Source organism: Henckelia pumila, unplaced genomic scaffold (assembly GCF_033568475.1).
Source record: "Henckelia pumila isolate YLH828 unplaced genomic scaffold, ASM3356847v2 CTG_391:::fragment_3, whole genome shotgun sequence".
Taxonomy (NCBI): domain Eukaryota; kingdom Viridiplantae; phylum Streptophyta; class Magnoliopsida; order Lamiales; family Gesneriaceae; genus Henckelia; species Henckelia pumila.
This window is the reverse complement of record NW_027331820.1, coordinates 159179-173086: the sequence shown is the minus strand read 5'-3', so window position 1 is coordinate 173086 and position 13908 is coordinate 159179. Positions and strand designations below refer to the sequence as shown.

The window sequence follows — 13908 nt, the reverse complement described above, 5'->3', positions numbered from 1 at the left end:
AAATTCCTCAAACAAATTCTGAAAATCCATTCGGTGCCTCGAATCCACGCGGTAGTTGTTCCTACATACAAAGATACAACAAATATTTGAATTAATTAAATTCGAACCAAAATCACATAACTCAACCTCAAATTGTAGCTCACCCAAAAACAGCCTTTGAAGTCGTGTTTTGGGCTTGAATCGAAGCTTACGACATGAGGAGTAGAAGCCCTCAATCAATTTCGAGATTCCGGCAGTGTACGGCGGCGGTACGCTACGGCGAAGGGCGGTGGGTTTTGACGGGGTCGTGATATTTCGGGGCAAAAGTGGTATCATTAGAAAGCTTACGTCGAGAGCTTTCGAACTGTATATTTACTTTCTAAAACCGATCACCGATGGCGGATATACGACGGCGACTAGAGATGGCGATGGTGAGAAGAAAAGAAACGGGGAGAGAGAGTACGCGTAGGAAAGAGAAATGGTGATAATGATAGATGAAGATGATAACCTTTTATTTAATATAGTAGTACAGAAGCATAGAATAGAGCTCTGGCTCAAGGAGTATGTGAACTCATTTGGATAAGAGTGATGGAAAAATTGAAAATAGAATTCAAAGGTCTTATGCAGCTCTATTGTGATAATAAATCAACAATCGATATAGCTCATAATCCTGTGCATCACGACAGAACAAAGCATGTTGAGGTCGATCGACACTTCATTAAAGAAAAACTGGAGCAAGGCATGATCAACATGGAAAACGTACCCACATCACACCAACTTGCTGATTTATTGACGAAAGGACTTTCAGAACAAGCTCATGAGTTACTTGGGGCAAGCTTGGTCTTATCAATATCTACACCCAAGCTTGGTGGGGTGTGTAGATTTAGATAAATCTCATCAAATATTCTGTAAATATTTGATATCAATCTGCAGCATAATTTAGGAGATAATTTATCTTTAATTTTTAGTAGGATAATATTTTATGAGACTTAATTTAGGGAATTAATTATAATTCTTGACTATATATATGTGTTTTGTACTCAACAATTTATGAGAAATCAATTTATTTTCTCCCACGTAAATTTTAGTTCTCAACACCAGTAAGTTGATCATCAATCAGATGGCATACCTAGTGTATCTTAAGGATGTATGGATTGAGGATCACTGAAGTTCATATTCGAAGAATTCGCCATGAATGAACACCGATTTTAACAGCAAACTGCTTATGTAATTTGTGAAGATAAATCGATTGCAAATGCAACATCTCTGCTCTGCAATTCAAAATCCGATGAAGCTTGGAGTGGTTTGAAGAAAGCTCAATCCAGCAAGAAAACCTGGAGCTCTGGATACCATGTAAAGTGTTAACTGCCTTGAGCAAAGAAACTCATTCTCTGTTGTATTATTCAAAAATGAAGTTACAGTGTGCTTTTTATATTCCACAGATGGCAATAAGCGTGAAATAGCCGAGCAAAAATCGTAAAAGTAAAAGCGTGAAATGAACTTTTAACACCTAACTAAACATTAACTACTATAACCAACATTTCTAGTGCTTGCATATGATTTATATCAATCTTGGTTGATGGTTAGATATAAACGAAAGCACACGATGGTATTTAAAGGATGTCCCTTTGATTGCACATACAGTAATTATCGGATAGATATAATTTGTTATTTTATAATTATTTGATGGTTAGATGAACACATGTAATAGTTTCCTTCATAGGCTAAGAACCTCGAAAAGTTCGACTGTCGTTACTTATTTTCTCTTAACAACATTAATTATTGTACTGTGCAGACCCTTCCAATATCGGTGTTGAATCACAAAAAATTTCACAAAAAGAGTCGGAGATTCGTCGATAACAAATATAGACCTGTCAAGCGTCCTGAGGGTGGGACAGTTGCATCAAGATCGGTCAGCCTCCTTGCAAATCATTTTCTGGTCAAGTTTAGTCCAAGTGTCATTGTTTTCCATTACAGTCTAGATATAAGGCAAGCCATCTCTCGTGGAAAAAGACCTATCAAAAAGTTCATAAGGAAGGCCGACCTACGCTTGATCAGGGAGAAGTTATTTCGTGATGAACCTTCTCGATTTCCATTCAATCAAACTGCATATGATGGTGAAAAGAACCTTTATAGTGTCATTTCATTGCCTACTGGACAATTTAAGGTAGAGCTATCTGATAATGAAGATTCAATGGCCCACACATATGTTGTTTCAGTCAAGCTAATCAATGAGCTTAAGCTTTCAAAGCTGGAAGAATATTTATGTGGAAAGGTCTCTTATGTGCCTCGTAATATACTACAAGGGATGGATTTGGTGATGAAAGAGAATCCCTCTAAACATAGGATCCCTGTTGATCGATATTTCTACTCTCGCAATTTCAAAGTAGAAGATGATCTTAATCATGGTATTGCAGCTCATAGAGGCTTCCAGTCAAGCCTCAGGCCTACCCTGCAGGGTCTTTCCTTGTGCTTGGACATCTCAGTTTCCGCATTCCGCAAGCCCCTGGTTGTTATAGACTTCCTAAAGCAGTATTTTCCTGATTTTACTGGAGTCTATATTGATTTGAATTTGAGGCAAAAAGTGATGAATGCTTTGAAAGGATTGTTGGTGAGAGTCACTCATCGTCGCACCAAACAGCTGTACATATGCCGGGTTGACTGCTACGAGTACACGAGATCTTTGGTTTGACTTTGTAGATCCCACGGGTAGGGATCCAGCTGTTAAAGTCAGTCTGGTACAATATTTCCGGGAGAAATATGGCAAGGAAATTGAATACCAGGGTATCCCATGCTTGATTCTTGGTAGAAATAACAGGACAAATCATGTCCCAATGGAATTCTGTATCGTGGCTGAGGGACAGAGGTACAGAAAAGAGCTCTTGGATGAAGTTTCATTGCAGAGATTGGAGAAAAAATCTTTGCCTCGGCCACAAGAAAGAAGAGAAACAATCAGTGAAATTATGCAAGCTCATGATGGACCTAGCGGGTGCGTACCTTTTGTTACTCAAACGGCTATTACAATTTACATTAGTGCTCCTTCTAAACATCTTTTGTACAACAACCTATTAACATGCATGCAACACAATGCTACTTGTGCAGTCATAATGTTAATGCCGTAAGAAAAGGCACCTTGAATGGCTTATTACATTAGTGCTCCTTCTCAACATCTCTTGTACAACTTATAAATATGCATGCAACACCACGCTACTTGTGCAGTCGTAATTTTAGTGCCTCAAGCTAAGAACATGATGGCCTCCAATGCATTCTAATATTGTCACAAGTCACAGAACCTTTATTTTTCTACATTTTTCTTGAGTTTTTGTATTGGAACTGACTTGATGGAGTCTTAGCACCAACAAACTGGCAAGAAAGTGCTTTACTGCACAAAGTTTTTTGGCTCTAGCCTTACTTAGCTGAGGAACTATCCCCCTGATTGTTGATGCACATTCTGGACCTTTTCGGTGTCATTTGTCCCATTTTTTTGTTTGGATACAAACATGCACGCATATACAATTTTGCCATTGCCTTCTGTTTGTGTACAAGAGCTTAGGGTACTTTGTGACCCGAATAACAAATGTTGTTAATCTCAACATTACTTTGACAGATATGTGACTCAAAATTTTGGGCTAACTATTGATGAAAACATGACAACTGTTGAAGGTCATACGTCCACCTGATTTGAAGTTAGGTGGTCCAAATGGTACAGTGGATGCAGTAAGAGTTGAAAATGAAGATGTGAGTGGAACCTTGGTGAAAATTCTGTTGTTGAGGGCAAACGAATTGAAAGATGGGCTTTAATAGAGTTCAGCTCTTCAGATTTTCTGAGGCTTCGATCAAAAGACTTCATTGATAATCTTAGACTTCGATCTTCAAGTTTAGGAATCTTCATGGAGGAGCCTTTAATTTGCCATTGTGCTGGCATGCGTGAGTTCTCTTCAGTCAGCAGATTAGAAGAACTCCTCAGAAGAGTCGTCCACGAAACTAGCAGAAAAAGCTGGAATAAATTACAAATTATCATTTGTGTAATGGCAGAAAAGCATCATGGCTACAAATATCTTAAATGGGTGTCTGAAACTAGGATTGGGGTGGTTACCCAGTGTTGTTTGACCATTCATGCGAATAGAGGAGATGGACAATTTATTGGAAACCTTTGTCTCAAGATTAACGCGAAGCTTGGAGGAAGTAATGTGGAGCTTGTTCATGGACTTCCCAACTTCGAGGAGGAAGATCGTGTCATGTTTATTGGAGCTGATGTTAATCATCCAGTGTCCAAGAAATCAACTTCTCCTTCTATCGCGGCTGTTGTTTCTACAATGAATTGGCCAGCAGCAAATCGCTACACCGCAAGAGTTTGCCCTCAAGACCACAGAACTGAAAAGATACTGAAATTTGGGTCCATGTGTTTGGATCTCATCAATACTTATTTTCTACTCAACAAGTCTAAACCCAACAAAATTGTGGTTTTTCGTGATGGCGTCAGTGAAGGGCAATTTGATATGGTGCTCAACGAAGAGTTATCGGACTTGAGGAATGCCGTCTGCAATGATAATTACCAACCGACGATCACTCTTATAGTGGCTCAGAAGAGACATCCTACTCGGCTGTTTCTTCAAAATGCAATGGATGGAGGGGCTACTGGAAATATTCCTCCTGGAACTGTTGTAGATACAAAGATTGTTCATCCATTTGAGTTTGATTTTTATCTCTGCACTCACTATGGACGCATTGGGACCAGCAAGGCAGTTCGCTATGTTGTTCTATGGGATGAGAATTCTTTCACTTCTGACCAGTTACAGAAGCTCATCTATAACCTGTGCTTCACCTTTTCTCGCAGCACAAGACCTGTTTCGCTTGTCCCACCAGTTTATTATGCAGATTTGGTGGCCTATAGGGGACGTGTTTTTCAAGAAGTGGCAAAAGAGTTCCAATCTCTTTGTAAGTCTTCATCTTCTGCAGCTACAACATCATCATCTGTTTCTAGTTCCTCATTTGATCAAAGTTTCTACAACCTTCATCCTGATCTACAGAACATCATGTTTTTTGTTTGAGGACTGAGCCAAATTGCGGTACCACTGCAGTATCAAATGTTAGTAAATTACCCAGTTGTGGACTTGTGGTAAGGGATATTTTCCTCACCAGTAGAGTTTGCGCGTGAATCTAAAGGTTCAGTTCGGTGTCTTGTGTGATAAAACTGAGTTCACTTGGTTCTTTTTTTGAAAAAAATTATTAAAGGTAAGATGCTGAACTGTGTTATGTAAAAAAACGTACAGTTTGATGGTTTGATGACGTTGGGTCCAGTATGTTAAGTACGTACCTTTTGCTTGTAGTCTCTGGTTTGGAGATATGATTCATTGTCTTTACATTCTCATACTATTAGGTATGATCAAACGACCATCAAAAGCATGGTCCTGTGACTGACCATAATGGCAGTTTCTCAAAGAAGTGTTTTGGCATTTCCTTCTTTTCAATATCAGACTTGCAGATTCATTTGTGCCATATGCTGCTGTCCTTGGTGGCATATTGGCATTCAAATTGGTATGTTTGAGCATGACCATAGTCATCGTCACATGTTTTGAAAGAGTCACTCATGAAATCCATTTGTGGGTTTACAAATTGTCATCGTCACATGTTTTGAAAGAGTCACTCATGAAATCCATTTGTGGGTTTACAAATTGAAGTTGCAGTTATCCTTCTGTGACAATATTAAACTAGTGGTAGTTCATAGAGATAATGAAAAACTTGTATGGTTAAATATATATAGAGATTTGAAATGTTCCACACACTGCACTTAGTTTATAAGATTATCTTATGCTCATCCTCCTCATTTCTAGAATACTCGCCAGATGATAATATAAATACAATCTGATTAAACAGTTCAAAATTCATGTTAAACAATTGATAATTTTAACAGAAAAAGAAGAAAGGAACTTCGGGGTTAGCTCGCTGCCACATAAAATGAATACCACAGCGTTGTGTTGTTGGAGTCAGCCAAATGTGAGATCCAATTCGAATATGATCATTTTTGTTGCATTTATTGATCGTTTATTATGTTGGTTGAAATGAATTAATTAGCAACACTATATATCTATGTTTGAACTTTTGAAAATTTAATTCTGCCATTTACACACACACACTTTTATAAAGGTTGAAATCTTAAGTGGTCCGACTTATAAAGGTTGAGATTTAAAGGTTGAGATCCTCATTGATTCGATTTTGTGATACATATTAATTTTTACAAAAATATCTGTGAATTTAGAAAATTATAATTTTTATTTAATAAAAAATCATCTATCATATCTCATTCACTTTCAAAAGTTCAAATATTCACATATTATCTCAACAAATTACATATTTAATATGATTTTAATTTAATTAATAATTAAAATATGTATGTATGGTACGTCATTTAACTTGTATTATTTTTATTTAATATTGAACACGTCGTTTAACTTGTATTATTTTTATTTAATATTGAACTAGCTTTATATATATATTCACGCATTAAATTAATTATTATTTATTATTGAACTAGCTTTATATATATTTACACACATTACATGTTTATACAATTTAAACATTTGTCTGAAAATTATATAAATAAATAAATAAAATATATGAAATTGCACTTATAACCATATATTCATTTTCATTGTATTCATTTCTATTACGAAAATACATCAGTTTTTTTTTTCTAAAATGTCTCATAATAATGTTATTCGAAACAATCATAATATTTTGATGCTGCGATATCCACAAAATTATGAAAACTCATTTAAAAATTATATAGATATAGATGTAGGTGTATTAAAATAGAATATTGTATAATGTAAGATATATAGATGGATATAATATATATTTATAATAAAATATAATATTTTTAATCATGTCAAATTAGAAATCGATCTTGCAAAATTAGTCCACAAGACAGAATATAAAGAATTTTTGTAAAAAATAATAACATAAAATGAGACTATTTCACGTATCAATTTTAAAAAAAAACGTCTCTTTATGTGGATCATTTATGAAAAAATGTTGTTTTTTTATATTAAAAATATTATTTTTTATTATAAATAAGTTAAAAAAATATTCCAATAATAATGAGGTTGGGCGGCAAGCAAAAGCAGTCAAAGCCACACGGGAAAAGGTCGATAGTCAAACCATAAGTGTCACGACGGTCAAACTAGCCTATCCCGGTCCCGGCGCAACCTAACCTTGGAATTATATTATTTTATTTTATTTTATTGCATTGAAGATGCCCTTTCTCTGTCCTCTCCCCACCCACTTCTCTCTTGAATCCCCATCTCCCACAGGTTTTTATTATTTTCATTTATCTGAGTCTTAGTTGTTTTCCTCATTTGTATTTCATTTCGCTCGGTTTTTCTCTTTCCGGAAGGTCTCTGTGAAGTCCAGATTTTGGTCCTTCTTTGTATGATCCATCTTGAAGGAGAATGCACAAAGAATTGATTTTTGGGAAACTATGTTGATCATGAATGTTTTATGATGTGTGGTGTGGTGTGGTGTGGTGATAGTGATGAGTCTTTTGACTGCGAAAAGAAAAATCAGATAAAGAGAAAAGTGAGCATTGTTGCTTGCCTCATGTCAATGATTCTTTGTCTATCCCCTTCTGCGCGCATTTGTATCTGGGACGTGCTTTCTTGAAAGGCCGTGGGTGTGGTGTGGTGTTTATTGACAGTTTGTTTTATTTTTAATTTTTTTTTAACAAGAAACCTCTGTCGAGTAACATTTTTTAACAAGATAGCCAAGATGCCTGTGTATCGGCCTTCAAAAAAAGATGTCGGGTTTGAGGATGGCGGTGATGGGAGAGTGTTAGATCTAGATACCGCAGTCAAAGATGGAGTCTTGGGTGGACTTCCACTTGTTGGTTGCGGCGGTGGGCTTGCGGAGAAATTGGATCTGAAGAAAATGATTGAGGAGCTAAATTTACCTGAAGTTCCATCAGTGTTTATTTGCCCCATTTCACTTGAACCCATGCAAGACCCTGTTACACTTTGCACTGGGCAAACTTATGAGAAATCCAACATCCTCAAATGGTTCAGCCTGGGGCACTACACTTGTCCCACTACTATGCAAGAACTTTGGGACCGTGCTGTTACGCCAAACAAGACCCTTAGCCATTTGATCTATGCTTGGTTTTCTCAGAAGTATGTGCAAATGAAAAAGAGATCTGAAGATGCACAGGGTCAGGCAACAGAGCTTCTCACCACCCTGAAAAAGGTCAAGGGTCAGGCCAGAATCCAATCGTTGAAGGAACTGAGACAAGTACTTGGAAATCATTCTACTGCTAGAAAGACCATTGTGGATGAGGGTGGTGTGGCTCTCCTGTCATCTTTGCTAGGTCCTTTTACTTCCTATGCCGTAGGCTCTGAAGTTATTGCAATTCTTGTGAACTTGACTTTAAGTTACGAATCAAAATCCAATTTGATGCAACCTGCCAAGGTATCATCCATTGTTGATATCTTGAATGAAGGTTCCATTGAAACAAAAATCAATTGTGTCAGATTGATTGAGACTTTGACGGAGGAGAATGATTTTCGAACAGAAATTATAGCAAGCCATAGCTTGTTGGTTGCTCTGATTAGACTGGTGAGGGATAGGAGACACCCGCATGGACATCTACCCGCGCTTGGTTTCCTAAAACTAATTTGCACGCACAAGCAAGTTGGGAGTTTGATGGTGACCATTGGAGCGGTGCCTCCGTTAGTAGAGTTGATTCTTGGCTTGAATCCAGAGGCTACTGATTTAGCCTTGTTCATATTGGATGCTCTATCATCTGTGCCTGAAGGGAGACAAGCCTTGAAGGATTGTTCTAATACTATTTCCATTATGGTTAAATTATTGATGAGAATTTCAGAAAGTTCTACTGTTTATGCGCTTTCGATCTTGTTGTCTGTATGCCAACTGTCCCCAGAAGAATGTTCCTTGGTAGCTGTGGATGCGGGTCTTGCAGCAAAACTACTTCTTGTTATCCAGAGCGGATGCAGTCCTTTACTTAAGCAGCGGGCCGCTGAACTTTTGAAGTTGTGCAGTTTGAATTGTTCTGATACCATTTTCATTTCTAAGTGCAAATTGACCAGAACGATTCAATGACTGCCGAAGATTGACCGTCTGATAAAGAGACCCAAAGGCTTCCAGATTTGAAGGATTATATCTCAAACTAACTGGAAAATTCTAGATTTTGGTGTTGCCATGCAAATTGCCCAACAGTTCCGGGTGTTGATTCTGACTATGTGGAGGCCCATATTGTACGTAAACATGGTTTGTATTTTCCTTAAAACAGTTGGCTCCAGCTGAAGTTCTCAAGCACCAGAAAGAGGAGATTTATTTGCAAATATTTTATGATTTGTAAAGACATAAAAGATACGGTGCAAGTTCTAACATGTTATTTGGTGGAGCTAACTGCTGCAACTGTTCTTCGCCAATCTCATCAATTCTCCTACACTTGGGGATTGACCCATCCTCCGATTTTCCTTTGTAGAAGTTTTGTTCTGGCCTTAAACTAGTGTATATCGAGTGGCAAGTAAAATTTTACTTCATCCATTCCATGTGTACAATTATCACAGTTTTTAGTTTGTTATTATTATTATTAGTGAAGCTGAGCTGCAAGGCTTTATTTTCCCCATGGTATTTTAATTTTTGTTATGGTCCATGTTCTGACACTTTGGGATAAGATTATACGATATGTCCATTTTGGGGATTGCTTGAGCTATCATATGTCCGCAACAAGGATTTCACTGATCAGTATGGTAAAGAACAGCATAAATTTAAATAAACTACCTATTAAACAATTATGGTGAAAAAATGCAGGTCATTCTACAAAACAGCTCATCTCATTGTAGTATAACCTGTCAACGTACGCAGAAAAGATACAACGAGGTGAGCTAAAACTCACAATACACAAGGCCATCAGAAAGGAGATTTATGGTTATCATGTGCTGAACTTAAGATGTCAGTTTTTTGCGAAGTCTTGATATAGTCAAGTCTGCACCACCAAATCCATCTGTGACAGCCATTGCTGTAGGAAATTCAGCTCTTGCCGTCGAACTTCAAGAACCAGCATAACAACCATAGAGAGTAAGATAATAAAATAATTTAGAATTGAACAGCTTAGATCAACAGCACCAGAATTTTTTGTGTGTGTGTTTGGGAGGGTGGGCTGGGGGTTTTATGCATATGCTTTTCAAACCTCATTATCATGGATGGAAACACCTCCAGGACATAAAAATTATACAATTTAAAACTTAAACGGGAGAATAACTTTATGAGACAGCAACCCCACCTTCAGCTAATAAAGATTCAAGACCTAAAGTTTGGCAAATACATACTATCACGACTCACTTCTAAGGGGTCCCTTCATAGTATGTAAAGGAACGTGAAGTCAGACAAAGGGCCACTAAAATGTGTTAGATTAACATAGAAATTCCATCATATATTGCGTACTTGTTTCATAATACCTGCTCCGGAGAACTACACAGGGCATGCCAATTCGCTCAGCTGCAGAAACTCCAGATAGGCTTCCCGCAATCAAAAGGCATTTTTCAACTGGAACTTCCGCATACTCTGCCCCCGCCCTTAGTGCAACAATAACATTTTGAAAGCTGTATAAACAACACCATAATTTCATCACTCTCAACCAGAAGCATCGAATCACCTTCTAGACCAACCAATACATAATACATCATTCTAACTCATGCCAGGTATTACATTTGAGAAACCAACCAAAATAAATGTTCACCAGAAAGCATCAGACAGATAAAGCCAGTTTGGCTGGCAAATTTATTAACTATGAAGTGATACAAAATCTCGCTAAATGACAACTCTGCATACGTGTTTCAGAGAATACACTTGGTCAGATGGTCTATCTGAATTTCGATGCTATCTGAATACTGATGCAATGACTCATACAGTATGAACCATACAAAGATATCTGCGAGCCAAATTTATAGGAGTACGAGAGAATGAGCAAAACCTTTCACTTGAACTAGTATTAAGTTCAACTTTCAGCTTCAGCATAGAAGCAAACTCTTCCGCAATTCTTTGTCTTTCGGCAGAAGCTATTCCAAAATAATAAACCATCTCAAGTTTTACCCTTAAGAATATGATCAGATGAAGAAATTATTTTATATCACCTGCTTTGTACACTTCTTTAGCTATTTGCTCATCCAAACTTGAGGATACTCCTTTCCCAAACACAAGTTGTCCATAAAGACTTTGTTCGACCTCTTCAACTCCAATGGTCTGTATCTTTGATATTCGATCAGCTCCAAGTTTTTCAACAATTGACCTGTAAATAATGATATATCCTATCAATAGGCCATAGCTACCCTACAGAAAACGTGATGCCGTTTCAAGTGTTGATACAAACATGAGATGATTAATCCCTGACATCATTACTCCCGACCTCCAGCCATATCGCTTAAAAACGGATAAGTTTTGAGTGCTCAATTGCACACATGATAAGTAGAACTAACCTTGCAACCTTTTCCCCATGTATACTATATGCTGTCATGATTATCACATGCACACCTTCATTGAATGCATCATCAATGAACCTGTCATGAAGACGACGAAAAAAGAATGACCACCAGGGAAAGAAGAGAAGATATCCGGCGTACAACCAAACAAGTAAGAAACTGTGCTTATAACTAAAAGGTGTCGAGAATAAATGGGAGAAGAAGTGTTGTTAGCTCCAAACAGAAGCTCCAAACAAACTACAAAGTATAAACTCTATCGTACATCCAAGGTACTATCAGGCACGATCAGGAGAAAGACACAATATAGTATCTAAAAATAATGATTATATTCTCTGCGAAAGCAATGGACGTGATAGGAAGTAAATTCCATGCCAGGTTAAATCACATAAAGCAGAATCCGATTTCTTACTCTTTGGCACCAGGTCTTAAAGTAAAAGCTTTTGACATGACCAGACCATCCAGTGCATTCTTCTGCAGACATTAATCAATGATTCAACTACTTTTGGTAGAACTAACCTTTGATTAACTCAACGTGGTTGAGAAAAATTAAGTAACATGACATTGTTGAGATCTAAAGATGCTAATAAGAATATACCACTCCAGTAATAGATTGATAAACAAAATGAAATGGACTAATGTTTAATGACAATCAATATCTTCACTCGTAAAGAAGAAGTATAATTTCCAAATTGATATATCAAACAGCATAGGATTCCTGTATCTACTGGACACTAAATGAACAGCTCAACAATATCCCACACTGTAGCCCAAGATTTATACCACAAGAAAAATACATGAAAATAAATTTTACATCCATTTCATCAATTGTATTTCACAAAACAAACTTAACCTAGCAAACAGGGAAGTAGTAACTTCACATACAAGATTGATCTTTAATTATAAATGGATTCATAGAGGTAATATAAAAGCAAAACGAATTAAGATAATCATTGCATCAAAAGCCTCAAAAGTGAGTTATAGAGTACCAAAACAATGGCAATAAATGCTAAATAATTTAGTTCTATTGCCTACTGACACCACAAACGACTTTCAAAAGTTAAATCCATCTAGAATGACAGTGGGAAAGGTGAGAAAATTAGGCCATAGCATTTTATGAAAATTGGAATAGAGCTCAGTTATTTGTCATCAACACCTTCTCGCGAAGAACATTTTTCATAAAAGTTTCCTTCTCATTGGTGGCAACTGAGGTTGGCCAACCAATCTGCACAAACAGCAAATCATAATCACTTTATTAGGGCTTTTCACAGAAATATAGTAACATCAATCACATGTAGGCTTGCTAACGGGAAACATGCAGGAGCTCACCCTGTTAAAATACAAAACTAACATCCTTTCCTCGTCACCAGCACTTTTCCTGAGCACATACGAATAAGTCTGATTAGATCAATAATGCAGAAAGCATTCAAGTGGGCAGAAGCTGCATAGCATCTTAAAAAGTCAAAACAGTTTATGAAATGGACAAGTGTGCTCATATTCCATCTAGATACTAGCATCTTTCAATACCGCACAATTACTTTGTGTTGCGCCCAAGTTTTACCGATTGGGTAATTTTAGGTATTCAAGCGAAACTATGAACCAATTTTTTTATCTTTTATTTTAACGAGAATGAACAGTGTTCTCACTATACTGATTGAAGACACAGCATCTTTGATTTGAAGACATACGAGCTTAAACCTTTTACTCTCCTCTTCTGTTTGATCTTTAATTACTGAGTCGGGTAATTCGATGGTTCCAAGATATCTTTGACAATTAATCAACAATTCAAAGTGCTTTTATCACACATAATATCTATTTGAAACACACCAGAGCCTCAAACCAACAAAAGGAAATGATAATTTTGATTCACACAAGCATGATGATATATAAAAAAAAGGACTCATAGTTAATTGATTTTCCCTCGTTTGATTTACAAATAGCTGACCTAAAAGAACCATTCTGTTTAAACTTTAAATATTGATGTATCACACCTTGCAAGGTCGGAATAAACTGGTTCGGTCCAATTTGCACAGTCTAGTCCAAGCTTTTTAAATGCTGAAAATATCATTAGACCTTATTGACCTAAAGCCTCAACAAAAATTTTGAAACCATCATTATCAATTGCATGAAAAGGAATTCCAGCTTCATACACCCATCTTGCCAAATATTGATGAACTTGGAGCAATCTCTTTTTAGCAATTGCATCAGTAATATTTTGTTGTCTAATTTTCTTACTTGCACTCATAGAAACATCATCGACGTTAATTAGCTTTGCAAATTGATAAATAGGTCCCATATCAGTCGTTTTTTTCTTACTCCCTCTCTCAATGATAGAAATTTCATCATCTTCCTCCTCACAACTATTCAAAGACGTAACCACATCATTCCTTAACTTAGATTCATTCAATAACTTCTCCCGTTTCTTACACTTATTATC

The 13908-nt window shown here is 36.8% G+C and overlaps 2 protein-coding genes and 1 pseudogene across 2 annotated transcripts; 2 read left to right on the top strand and 1 right to left on the bottom strand.

The window, feature by feature from the left end:
* The first annotated feature begins 567 nt into the window (after positions 1–567).
* On the top strand, positions 568–5030 carry LOC140871129 (protein argonaute 2-like; annotated as a pseudogene).
* Positions 5031–7253: 2223 nt separating this feature from the next.
* On the top strand, positions 7254–9613 carry LOC140871118 (U-box domain-containing protein 30-like). The gene is made up of 2 exons (XM_073273559.1): positions 7254–7661; positions 7707–9613. Exon 2 carries the CDS (start codon positions 7747–7749, stop codon positions 9088–9090), a length of 1344 nt encoding a protein of 447 aa, XP_073129660.1. The 5' UTR covers positions 7254–7661; positions 7707–7746; the 3' UTR covers positions 9091–9613.
* A 129-nt stretch (positions 9614–9742) lies between these two features.
* Positions 9743–13539, bottom strand: LOC140871128 (CBBY-like protein). Its single transcript, XM_073273573.1, has 9 exons — positions 13463–13539; positions 12801–12849; positions 12628–12696; positions 11884–11945; positions 11472–11552; positions 11130–11284; positions 10970–11054; positions 10455–10598; positions 9743–10044 (listed from the first exon to the last, which is right to left on the bottom strand). Exons 1-9 carry the CDS (start codon positions 13537–13539, stop codon positions 9942–9944), a joined length of 825 nt encoding a protein of 274 aa, XP_073129674.1. The 3' UTR covers positions 9743–9941.
* Positions 13540–13908: the final 369 nt, after the last annotated feature.

Bases quoted from the DNA above. Each gene is read 5' to 3' on its own strand.
- LOC140871128 (XM_073273573.1), bottom strand. From the start codon at position 13,539: ATGATATTTTCAGCATTTAAAAAGCTTGGACTAGACTGTGCAAATTGG. The intron at 12,850-13,462 runs GTGTGATACATC...GTATGTGCTCAG, and splicing joins GTTTATTCCGACCTTGCAAG to GAAAAGTGCTGGTGACGAGG. The intron at 10,045-10,454 runs GTATTATGAAAC...TGGTTCTTGAAG, and splicing joins TGTGTAGTTCTCCGGAGCAG to TTCGACGGCAAGAGCTGAAT.
- LOC140871118 (XM_073273559.1), top strand. From the start codon at position 7,747: ATGCCTGTGTATCGGCCTTCAAAAAAAGATGTCGGGTTTGAGGATGGC.